General features: G+C 39.6%; 1 protein-coding gene across 1 annotated transcript in view; it reads left to right on the plus strand.

Moving 5' to 3' along the window:
* Positions 1 to 1,291: 1,291 nt before the first annotated feature.
* Positions 1,292 to 12,348, plus strand: part of LATS2 (large tumor suppressor kinase 2) — a gene marked incomplete at its 5' end in the record, with an annotated part of 45,334 nt that continues 34,277 nt past the window's right edge. The window contains one exon of the mRNA XM_080614189.1: positions 1,292 to 1,630. Coding sequence (XP_080470315.1) covers positions 1,292 to 1,630 — 339 coding nt within the window. The remainder of the gene's footprint in view (positions 1,631 to 12,348) is intronic.

A 12,348-nucleotide genomic window follows, 5' to 3' on the forward strand; every position in this document is an offset into this window, starting at 1 on the left:
CTTCCCAACGAAGTGGCTTGAGCACCATTTGGGCTTCACTTTGCCAAGTGCTAATACCAGCAGCAGAAGCAAACTTGCATAAGCAGCATCAATAGGGGGATGACATTCCTGGTAAAGCTACCTTTTTCATCCTCTTCAAAATGCATAATTGTGTAATGTTTCTGTTATGGTGATGCCACAAGGATTTAGTTAAGGTAGAATTCTTGTCACTTCATGCTGCACAGAGTTTGTAAGTTGCTGGGTAAGCTCAGCTATGCTGCATAGTTATTCTGTGCTGCATGTCAGAAGAGGTGCATGAGGCTGTCTCAAAGTCTTTTTTTTTCTGTGTGGGATGCTATCTGAGCTGGTTCAGCCCCTTCTGCTGTTGCTGTGTAGCTCTATCGAGCCCTCTTTTCCCTTTCTTCCTTATAAAGCACAGCTAATGAAATATTATATACCGTCCTCCACTTTTCTTCTTCTCTTCCTTCTAGTTCTGGGGGGAATTCTTATCTTCAGGCTTTGCTAAGATATTCATTTGGAAAGGCAAAATATCTTGTCTTTCTGTTACTCACTTTGTTATTGAAATACTAGAAGTTGCTATGGTTAGAGTCATCAATATTTCCATTATAAATCTTTTTCATAAACTTCTGAAACTGAACTCAGCTAGTGTAAAATAAACAAAATCTGAAGTGGGGGAAAAACATTTCATGAGCATACTCTTCCCTAATTATGAAATAGGATAGGCTTGTCCAGGCTTTGGTTATGCAATTGGGTGGGAAACTTGCTGTGGTTGAGTACTAAAAATTCTGAAACTTTGGAGTTTTTAAGGGTTTTGTTTTCATTTATTTTGAACATGAAGCATTAAAGTTTATTGATTTATTGATTACGTTGATAAAACAGTTTGGAATCCTAATTTTGAAAACAGATAAAATCATTAAAGAGAATCTGGCTGTGACAGCTTAATGGGTTAAACTGATTTACTTTCGCTTGATTCATTGTCATGCTGTCCCTTCAGAGGCATTTCTAATATCCACTTAATTGCATGTACTTTCTGTTTTCTTTTGTTTCAGACACTGTCAGTTTGCGAAATGATGATTCCAAGGATGTTCATTTTCTGTAGGAAATGTGAAGATTGTAAGCTGAAGTAAAACTTTGGCAGAAACTTGACAATTTTGCCTTTTCTTTTTTTCTTTGAAGGATTATGTTTACAAGAAACTGATGTCATCAAGTGACACTTTTTTGAAAGAAAGTAATTAAAAAAAAAAAGAAAAGAATAAAGCTGTATTTATGCTCAGAGAAAACTGGATTAACAATGAGGCCAAAGACTTTTCCTGCTACGACGTATTCTGGGAACAGCAGGCAAAGGTTACAAGAGATTCGAGAAGGTTTAAAGCAACCATCCAAATCTTCAGGTCAGGGACTACCTATTGGACCAGGCAGTGAACCTTCACTGGACCATAAGATTTTAATAGGGAAGGATGCTGCAAGGCAGCAGCAGATGAGACAGACACCCAAGTTTGGACCATATCAGAAAGCTCTGCGAGAAATTAGATATTCTTTGCTGCCTTTTGCTAATGAGTCGAGCACTACAGCAGCTGTTGAAGTAAACAGGCAGATGCTCCAGGAACTGGTGAATGCAGGTTGCGATCAGGTATGTATGCGTTTGGAGTGGGGATTGTCACTGCCTTCAAAACAAGTTTATTCCCAGGACTGGACAAAGGATTTTGATGGCAGTTATCAAACTTGCCAGTTGACAAAATGTACCGTTTTTTCTGACAGTTGTGTTGCTGTATGACTAGCAGAGTAGATGACCTGCTGTCAAGCAATGTGCCTAGAATGGGAATAATTCATGTTAAAAGTGGTCATGGTGACCTCTAGGATTCCCTTAGGATTTCTCCAGTTGATGTATAAGGCTGATCAGGGTACCTTGTGTGTTTTCTTTCTTTTCTTTCCGTTTTTTCCTCCTCACTCTCCTGCTGCCTTCTTGTTTCCCTCAAGATGGGAAGAAGCCTTAGCTATAAGTAAGACGGAATTTAATCTAGCACATCTAAGCTCAAGTTGCTGTCAGAAGCAACTAGAAGAAATAATCAAGACAGTATATGGTCTTTGAATTCTATATGCTTCACTTGCTGTTTGCCAGAAGCAGGTCGCACTGGCTGGATGTTCAGCAAGCAGCAGTGGTTGGGTACACACCCTTTCTCCCTCGCCTTCCCCGCTTCTAGCAAGACGTGGTAGCCCTGTCTCAGATAAGGGACTTGGCACACGGATGTTTGCTTTTGTCATTCTGAAATGGATGTTAGAATGTATTCTTAATTCAAAGGCCACTCACCTGGTGCAGCACATGGTCTGTGTTGAGCTGCATTCATCTTGCATGTGCTTCTAGTGTTGGTATTGACTTTCACCTCTGTTCAGGAACAGGTTAAGGTTTTGCTTTTTACAGATAAAGTGCTGGTTTGGGTTCAGATTCTGATTGTTGTAGAAATGACTTTTTTTTTTTTCCCCCATGTGATTGATTGGCAGTTATTGACAAGCTGAAACATGTCCATTTGTAGTCTGTGATACAAATTTAAGAGATTTTAAACTGAGGTGCTTTCAGTAGCATTTCCTTGATTTCAGGACTTCCAAATCCATTTACTCATGGCAGAGTGTGAGTCTCTTGCCTCTCCTAGACCATATTGTGAATCTGTATAACAAAGCTAACATCAGCCATTATTATAAAGTCATTATTTCTCTGGACCTGTATAGACATTAATTAATCCTGTTGCTATTCCAAAGAGTTTATGCTGTGTGAGCATAGAGGAGATTGCAGATCCAATGAGAAGTGCTGTGCTACAACTAAACACTTTCTAGTCCAGTGAACCAAGATGCTGTACGGAATTACTTAACTGGAGGAACCAGGGATTTTCTCCGATCTTAAGCATGCCATGAAAACATGGTGTTTTTTAGAACTCTACCCTCTAAATTTCTCTAGCTGTTTAGGATGAGAACACTTGCTGTGTGTATGAGCCAAGGTTAAATGAGCACAGCTGGATTCTGGATTGGAAATGTGCATTTGGTAAGTAACATGGACAAATCATTCACATACAGAACAGGCTTGTTGGATTGAAATCTTGGAAAGTACTTTGAGCACACTGCAGCACAGGGATGTTAAGCCGATATATAAAACAGAAATACCTGACCACCTGTTAAAATGTGTTGGTATTAAAGGCAGTGTAATGCTCTAGATATATGAAGTTTTAATATCTTTAGCTATTTTGACTTCAATGTTCATGTAACAGTATTCTTTCTGACAGAGCACTGACAGTGAGCCCAGTTCTGACTCTGATATGAAGATTTTTTCCACCTCCTTAAATTTGGTTGCACATTTTTGGTGGGTTGTGTGTTTTGTGTGTTTTGTTTGTTTTGGTTTTTTTGGTGTTGTTTTTTTTTTTTTTTTGGGGGGGGGGTGTTGTTTGATTTTGGGGTTTTTTCCCCCTCATTGACCATAATACTTCCATCCTCGCTTTTAGCTTTTCTCCCTAGCTTGTTTCTCCCTAGCTTGTGACTTGTTGCCTGGAGACGGCATTATTTGGCCTATCACTTAGGTGTGTTTGGTGTTCATACCTAAGCATGGGCAGGATAACATTGGTTAGAGTCCAGACAGGGGTTCCAAGACTGGAGTCCTGTGGCTAAAAATGTTGAGTTCAGGCCATATGAAGGCTGGCTGTCCTGGGGGGTTGTGAGTGAATGGAGTTTCTTGATGCTGTGAATGGTATCTGGCCCTGGGGATGACATGGTGTAGGGTGATAGACTTGATTACTGCCTCTGGATTCTTTCTTCCTGGTGCCTGAGCTGTTTTGAATCAAATGCTGAACTGTTTGAGAGCATGATCAGCCATCCCAAGCTACCCTCTCCCTGCTAGTGAATCAGAGTCTTTAAATACCTACTTCATGGATGTCTTCTGTAGTCCTGTAGGCAACTAAGATATCATTAATTTAACAGAGAAGTGAAGTCAGCTTCAGTTTCTTTGGCAATGGTTTTATTTACCTCTGGACCCAATGCTAGTGTGAGGCTGGTGATTGAAGCCCCTCCTGCCCTGTTTCACATGCCACCAGCAAATGTTTAGAGGTTAAAGTTTTCAGTCCATGAATTGCTTACGGTCTTCTTGAACCTTCCCCAATGGCAGGTGTGCAGAGAACAAGATTTTACACCTCCTGATCCTGCTTCATGGTGCACTAATCAGCTGTTCAGCAGCTGCAAGTTTCCCAAAGTTGGCCATTTGCCCTAAGAAGCTCTAATCATGGGTGGTTTTAGAAGGTGTGAGGAATGAATAGATAGCTATAGCATTATTCAGTTTCATCTTTTGTGAACTCTACTTTCAAGTTGGATTTGGGCTGATGCTTCTAGATGGAACACTGGAAAGTATCCTAACCTTGTGGTGGGTGGTCTGTTCTGGTGGCCACCATGCAAAGATTGAGATTCTTCTTCTGTCTGTTTATTGGACCACAATAAGGATTTTTAGGAGAGTGAAGGAGAGCAGTGATAATTAACAAGAAAGGAGTATAAGTTTTAGAGGTAGGTGAGACAATACTTCCATTTATCACTCTCATCAGCTGCAGTCATCTGGTGTATCTGTAGCATGGTTAGATTCTAACAATAACCATTTTGCATACTGCAGGAGATGTTGTCTGTTAGGTAACATAAAAGTAGGGTTTGTAGCTCCCTTTTCTGCATAAGTGGCTGTAAGTTTTAAGATTAAATCGGTTTAATTAAACAAAAAGAAAACACAATCTTTTACAACTTTATTATTGTTCTGTGAAACACCCACACAGACAGGAAATTGGTTGTGGTTGGTAAATTTAACAAGTATATAAAATGCAGTGTAATTCATCAAGTAAATACAAAATTCTTGTGTCTTTCAGTTACAATCATCACAGGTGTTAGATGTGAAAACAGGTTTCTGTGTTTTTTTTCTTTTTTTTTTTTTTTTTTCTTTTTTTAACTGATTAGGAGGTTGTGTGTCCTTTAAAGGACTCATGTTCTTTCACAGTGATTTATTTTCAGCCTTCATTTGGCTTATGATTTTATAGTTAAATCTGGCCCCAAAAACTTAATGGGGACTTGGCTTCTTTCAGATCAATAGCCAGGATTACACACTCTTTTTTTGAAGAGATACAAAACAAAATTACACACATAATTAGTCATAGCTCTTCTCAAACAAATGGAGTAACTTGCCTGTTGTTTGCGTAAGTCATCTTTTCAACAGTAATTATTTAGTAAGTTTCAATCAAAAATAATTAGTGCAGCATAAATGGTTTTGAAACTTGCAGGACATGACTGCAAAAGATGCGACGGTTTTTTGTTGCAAAAGCTTGAAGCTAAAAGCACTGCTAATAGCAAATGAAACTCCCTGGGCCTCGAAGTGTAACTTGCAGTCACTGTGGAGGGACAAGAGTGTGAAGAATCTGTCCTGTGGGCTAGTAAACCACTGGAATCACCTGGGGCAACTGGTTGGCATTTGGGGTGTGGTGGTAAATGCAGCTGCTGTTGTGGATTGGATTTTTCTAATGAATAGATGCAATTGAGCATATGATCAGGGACATTCCAGGAACCTGAATAGGCTGTAGTGTATTTACTGTACTTCCTTCAAGTATAAACAGCCACTGACATTATAATTTAGAGTGGGCTGCAGCAGTTTGAGATGAACTGTGGAACATTACACCCATGTCAATTATTTCCCCCTCTCTGCCCCGCCGCGCCTCAAGCAAATTTCTTTGAGGGAGGGTGCCTTTTCTGGGTAAAGATTTATAGACATGGTTTGCTTGGGCAGCTACTTTAAAGAAGAAATGATGGTTTAGGATTTTTTTTCAGGCTGTGTACATCCAGTAACATGCATCGTGTACTACTATGCACTGTACAACTGTGTGACTGTATGAAGTGGGGAAGTTCTAATGCTTAATTTTTTTCAGAGGCTTTTATAAATATCTGTGTAATAAAACATGTACTCTCCACCTGTGCCAATATCAGAACATTCCAGAGGGGAAGATCTGTCCTTTGGACACTAATTATAGTGTCTTTCAAGGAAGAGGAATGGTGTTTGTGGGTACTGTAATGCGTCTAAGAATATCACATCTTGTCATCTGTGTTATAGTCAACTCATGGAATTCAGTTTAAAGAAGTGGGGTGGTTTTTGTTTTCTTCTTTCTCAGTTCTTCCTTCTTCCATTCCAGGATTCTTTTGATCTGTTCATTATGGATTGCATCCTTTTTATTTAACCCATTTTGCAAAGATTCTACTGTGATTTGGGAATGCGTCTTCATTTTGGAAAACTTGGATAATGGGGAATACAATATTTACCTCAATTTGAACAAAGATTTGCACCTGTTTAAGAGAGGGAAATTCTGCTATACCAAATAGACCTTGGGCAGAAAGTTCTTTTATGTTTTGCATTCTGTTTTTTCTTTTCTATAAAAAGTTGTAGGTCGTGCTTATTCACATATAATCCATGTGCCATCTAGCAGTGTGGTACTCACCATTACGACTTTCCATTCTGTTGTTGTAGTGATACGAGGAAACAGATAAAATGCCAGGTTTTCTTTTGGTAACACAGGCAGTGCATGGCTGGAGTTTTCCTTGTAGTAAAAGATCTGTTGTGATTTGCTTGTAAAGAGAACAAGGCTAAAAAAAAGGCAGCTTGCCTTCAAGGTGAAGGGCAGCAGATTTTGTAATAGCCCTGAGTAAATGGGGGAATTAATTTCATAACATTGGCCTGTCCTATAACAAAATTTTGTCTTCTGCTTGGGTAAAGTTTACCTGTGTTAAGAGTTCTTCTTGCCTAGCTGTTTACTAAAACCTCCAGATGAGCATCTTAGTCATCTTCTGGGTGTTTTGGGTCCAGACTAATGAAAAATACCTGCAGAATGAGCTGTTACTGCCTAGGTTATTCTGTGGGACATACATTTAAGGTAGCAAGAGTCACTATGAACTGTGTTGCAGGTCAGGAGGATATAAGTATTTTTGTATTACAAGGACTAAAAAGGGGACCTTCAAATGAGGGCACTCGCTGCTGAATGCAGGAGAAGGATTTTATTTTAGCAGCTGAAGTAGATTTGATAATTGAGGCCAACAGTCTCTTGGGTGTTCGTTTGCCTCCCTCATTTGAAGGTAAGCTGTTCATTCTGTCTTCTCTTTACTGATGTGTTGAGAGCTTGTTTCATAAGCTTTTCCTATACTTTTTTCCTTTTTTTCTAACCTCCCTTTTTTGTTTCAACCTTCTTCTCATTTCTGAGAAGTTTCCACTATCATTCAGTGTTCTTCCATCGAAGTGTGTAAAAGAACGTGTTTTCCCACCAAGATGTCTGAAGTTAGCCACTTCAGTAATTTCAGTTCTTAACTACTTTAGGGAAAACTGAGTCATACCTGCAGAGTCTGAAAGCAAGGGTAGAGGATTGCTCTTGAGCCAATACCTACCTATTTTATCCTGTTTCTCTTGTGTCCAGTCTCCCTATGTTGCTGTTGCTTCTTGATGATCCTGTCTTAGTGAATATACTTAAATCCTCTGTGTCATGATGCAGTTTCTGCAATATATTTTGGAAGGTGCTCTTGCCTTTGCTCTGTGTGAGCATGGCTTGGAATATGTTTGTCCTGCAGAAAGCAAAAAAAGAATTTTGCCTTTTCCCTTACATTTCTGTGGTGGTGTAAGTATCCTTTAGCGGTAGTAGGTGATTGCATGTTCTTCACAAGAAGATGTGGCTTCTAGGCAACTGGGCAGTAATATGGCATTGAACAATACTGCAATGTGTTTTAAATTCTGCCCTTTCTTCTTTAGCAAACTATAGAATAAATTGTGTCTTGGTAGTAGGATTATGTTTGAAATGACAGAACAGGAATCAGATACTAGACTTCAACTGTAAATAAGTGTGAATCTTGAGTTATCTTAAACTAATACTTTCATATTTTGCATTTCAGATAATCATTCTAGAAGCTTGGGAGTTAGTATAAAAGTCTAAAATTCTATATTGCTATAACAGGGTGCAGTATTAACTTGCACTGGATACTTAAATTGTATTTATTAGAATTTAATTGACAGGAAAAAGTTGAGCTATGGATTTTTACTTTTTTTAATAAGAAAGGAAATGGCTTCATCACAGTCACTAAAAATTCTGCATAAGCATTAACTTCAGTCTCTGACTAAAAAAAGCCGTTGTGACCAAAAGTGAAGATTGCCATTCTTATAACAGGAAGTTGATATCACAATAGTAGTAGGGTGTAACCATTCCTCTTGCTTTTTTTGTTGTTGCTGTTCTCATCCTAAATATCTGCTGTTCTGTTCAGCTTGTATCTGAGAGGAACCAATGTGATTTTTTGCTGAGATTGAAAACCAGTGTCTCTGCATTGGCAGGGGGTGTATGGGGTGGCTTTTTGGTTGTCATTGTGGGGTTTTCTTGTTTTTAAAAAAATGGCTATATTAAACTTAGATTTCAGTAAAGGAATGGATACAGGGCTCTTGCATGCTGAAATCTTCAGCGGTAATCCATGATGTGCATTTAGAACTCAATTTAACATCAGAATGCTTTTCTGATAGTTACTGAAGTAATAAAACCTCATGTTCAAGCTGCTAATGGAGTATTGACAGAATGCAAATAAAAGTCCATGACTCCTTCTCATGTGCTACAGGAGTATGGGTCATAGCTGTGTGCAGTGTTTTTTATTTTATTTGTTTTAATTTTGTTTCCTCCTAAAGCATGGCCAAATATACAAAGAGTAAATTACAATGATAGTCCTTTTTTCTCAATTTTTTTCTTGCTGTACCCACAGGAAAAATTACTTTGCAGACATTTTGAAATAAGTTCATCAGCAGAACTGAAACTAAATTAATGGGAAGAAAAAGAAAAGGGGGAATTTCATCTGTACTCTCTGTAGAAATACTAACACTGTCACCAGGTATGGGAGCTGATAGTAATCTAAATTAGAAAAGTGTAGCCAGGCATTCAGTTGCATAATATGAAGGGAACCAAATTACTTTTTATTCTATTTTATTATAAAATCTAATTGCCAAATACTGTCCTATTTGCCCAAGGGCAGAATGAAGTTGCTGTTACTGCATTTTCTGAAATCACGGTTACAGTTGTGTCTCTGCTTTCTGGAAGCATTCAAGATGCTGGCTGAATTCTCACCAGACCACTGTTGGAAGGAGAAACAGTGACTGGCACTGAGGATCACAGCGCTGTTGCTCTGAAGGTGAATGGTTATGTACTACAAAATACAGCAGAAGTGCTTTTCGGTTATGAGGTTGACCATGTCAGTCTTGAGCAGACCACAGCTTGTTAGTGCTCCCTTTGGCACAGCATTCAGATCCTGCTCAGCAGCTGTTTGGGGTGGTAGTGATTCCTATAGAATGGCCATGTCTCATTGGTTGTCCATGTATCCCCCCAATTTACCATAAACTGGGCTCTAGTACATACAGTCTCTGTTCCCTGGGAACCAGCTGTCTCTGTGACTTGCAAATGCATGTATGCAGTGATATCTAAAATAAACCTGGAGAGACAAGAAAGAGAACTTAAAGTAGTTTGGATTTTCTTGGTGATTATGGCTCCATTGTCCATTAATTCCTTACCATTGCATTTTTTTTTTGTTGTTACATTTTGCAACTGTTTTCTATATCCTTTGTTACTCTAACGCATGATTTGTAAACTACTCGTTTCATCCAGAGCATGCAAAGAAGCAGTGTATTACTCTTTGCATACATAAAATGCTAGGAGGAAGAATGCTGATACAAAGAGATAATATAGTTAAGTTCTGGCCCTTCAAAGAGATTGGCTTCAGTAAGACAACTATCAGTGTGAAATTACTCCTGTGTAAGTCTTTATATGGTTAGGTTTAGATTTGATCCACCATTTATGAATCTGTTGGATGTGGGTTATTTCGAACCAGAAGAAAATGCCAGCACAGACTCAGATCATCGCTGCTGCACTGCAGCTTCATTCTCTCCCCGTTCATTTTGTTCTTCCACCATATCAACTCTTAAATATTTTCAAGGCTATTCAAGTTGCTACCTTGCTTTACCTTTTTTCCTACTGCATTGCTTTTTCTGCTCTTGTTTTGAATGGCTAATATTTAACACCTCCTATATGATTTTCTCCATGTGCCTCTGAATACCCTAATTTTTTATTTTTTTATAATTGAAAACTATTAAGAACTCTTTTAGAGACTTCAACCTCCTTTTTAAGATTTTATATGACATCTTAGAGGATTATAGATGTAACTGTAATGTGACTTTAACAGTACACTCCATATATTTTCTTCTCTGCATCTTCCATTTAGTGCCAGGACCCCTTAGTTCTGTGGTTAAATGAGCCACGCGTCCCATTCATCCTTCTTTTCCAGTTTTTCCACAGTCACTGTGTTCATTCCACCTTCCTGCCAGATACCAGCCTGATAAAGATGCATAAAATCTAACCAGTGTAACCAGAACCTTGGAAATACTAATATGTGTATGGAATCCTGGTTTACAAACCCCAAAATCTCTGTTTGTCCCAATTAAAAATAGAAGAAGTTGTGGCCATGTGACAGAGATCTTCAAATCAAGACGAATCTACTCCATATTGGAGTGTATTTGTCCTGGCTCCAAACGAGGGCCTTCTCCAGAGGGCATTCATTCCACCTTGCTGAAGCTGGTTCTTTATGATTGTCCAGCTCAGTTTTTTGATTGTGCTTTTAGATGATCCCTGCTTGCCTGTCTAATGTGTGCTGCCCAGACATGATTGTGACCAGCTGGCTATGTGCTGGAGCATGGTGGAATCCCTCTTTTTCTTTTAAGTACTTCAGCAGTAGCTGTGCTGGAAACTTGCTTCTGTGTCTTTCCTGTGATAGTTTCTTGCACCTTGGCCATCCCTCACATTCTGAAAAGCTATTTATGTTCTCTAATGCAAGCACTAAGTTCATTGAGTGGTTTCGTGAAGGTATTTTATGAAGAACCTGTGTTTGGTATTGCAGTCTTGCAAATGGTGGAGAGATGTTGGTGCAGTGCTCAACAGTGCAAAGCACAGACCTAGAGTCTTGGAGTTTACAAGTAGGCAAAAGTCCTCACCCTGAGCCAGCTCCCCATGCTGCACAAGCAGGACCTCACTGGAAACTGCCAGCAAATTCAAAAGCAAGCCACAAGAATTCTCATTTGCGTTGGTGTGCCTCCCTCCTGCCCCCCTTCTCTCTGTTTACTGAGCAGTGAACCTTCAGGGGGTTTAGCCACATGAAAGTAACCTAGAAAAAGTATTTTTCAGTACTACTGTGGTGCTGTAACAAATCAGTTCCACTTTTCCAGGAACTTCCCAGTGGCTCACAAGAGTTAGAAATTGCTGGAGGTTGAGAACTTGCTGTTTCAGGTCCTGCGCTACACTTACGCAGAAATGGGTGCTCAGATTTGCTGCCAGGGAGGAGCTGTTGCCTCCTGAGTCTGGAACAGCTCTGCTCAGGAGGCAAAGGAGACTGAGCTGCAGCACAGTCTCTGGCAGAGCTCTGGTACTTGGGGCAGAGCTGTCTATTCCCAAATTCCTGGGAAGGTCAGAATGTCCTGCTATGTGTTCAGCATCTCCAGGAACACTATTTTGGGCGAACAGTGCTATGTGTTTAACAGGATTCCTTATTGGTTTGAGGCTCTGGTTTTTGTTTTATTTTTTGTTTTTGTGGGGTTTTTTGTTTGTTTGTTTGGGGTGGTTTTTTTGTGGTTTGTTTTTTTTTTTTTTGTTTTGTTTGGTTTTTTTTTTTTTTGGTGGTTGTTTTGGGGTGGTTTTTTTGTGGCTTGCCCCCCCCTCCGCAAAGGGCCATTTTCCTCTCCTTGCCTCATGGAGGAGGGTTTTGGCTCCCAGCCTCATCAGTGGCTTATAGGAGTGTGAACTCAGTCATCACTCTGCCTTATGTGGGCCAAACAACAGCTGTAGCATTCACACAGCATCTAGGGGAGGCCAGTAATCTTACTTTCAGGTGTGCATAAAGCTTCCTTTTTCCCTCTCTCCCATTATCTTACCTTGGAATAGGATTATTGGTCAGCACTAGACAAAACCATGAGTCAAACAAGCCAGGGCACCATCAACCCTCTTTGCACACAGACTTCTGAACCTGTGAATTTTGGGAAAGCCTGGCAGTAGATCACAGATCTGGTTTGTTTGCCACATTCACGTGATAGTTTTATGGTTTCTCAGTCTGGGAGGAGGCTCAATGAAACCAAGTTTTACACTGCCACCACCCTCTCCCTTTTTTTTTTTTTTTTTTTTTTTTTTTTTGACTCTGATCATGGCAGCCAATGGGTAGAGGAGGTATTACTGCTGAGACTAAAACTGGCAGGGGAGTGATAACTGACAATCATGAGGGCAGAGGGGAAGCATAAGAAGCATG

The sequence above is a fragment of the Psittacula echo genome (assembly GCF_963264785.1).
Source record: "Psittacula echo genome assembly, chromosome: 3".
NCBI classification, from domain to species: Eukaryota; Metazoa; Chordata; class Aves; order Psittaciformes; family Psittacidae; genus Psittacula; species Psittacula echo.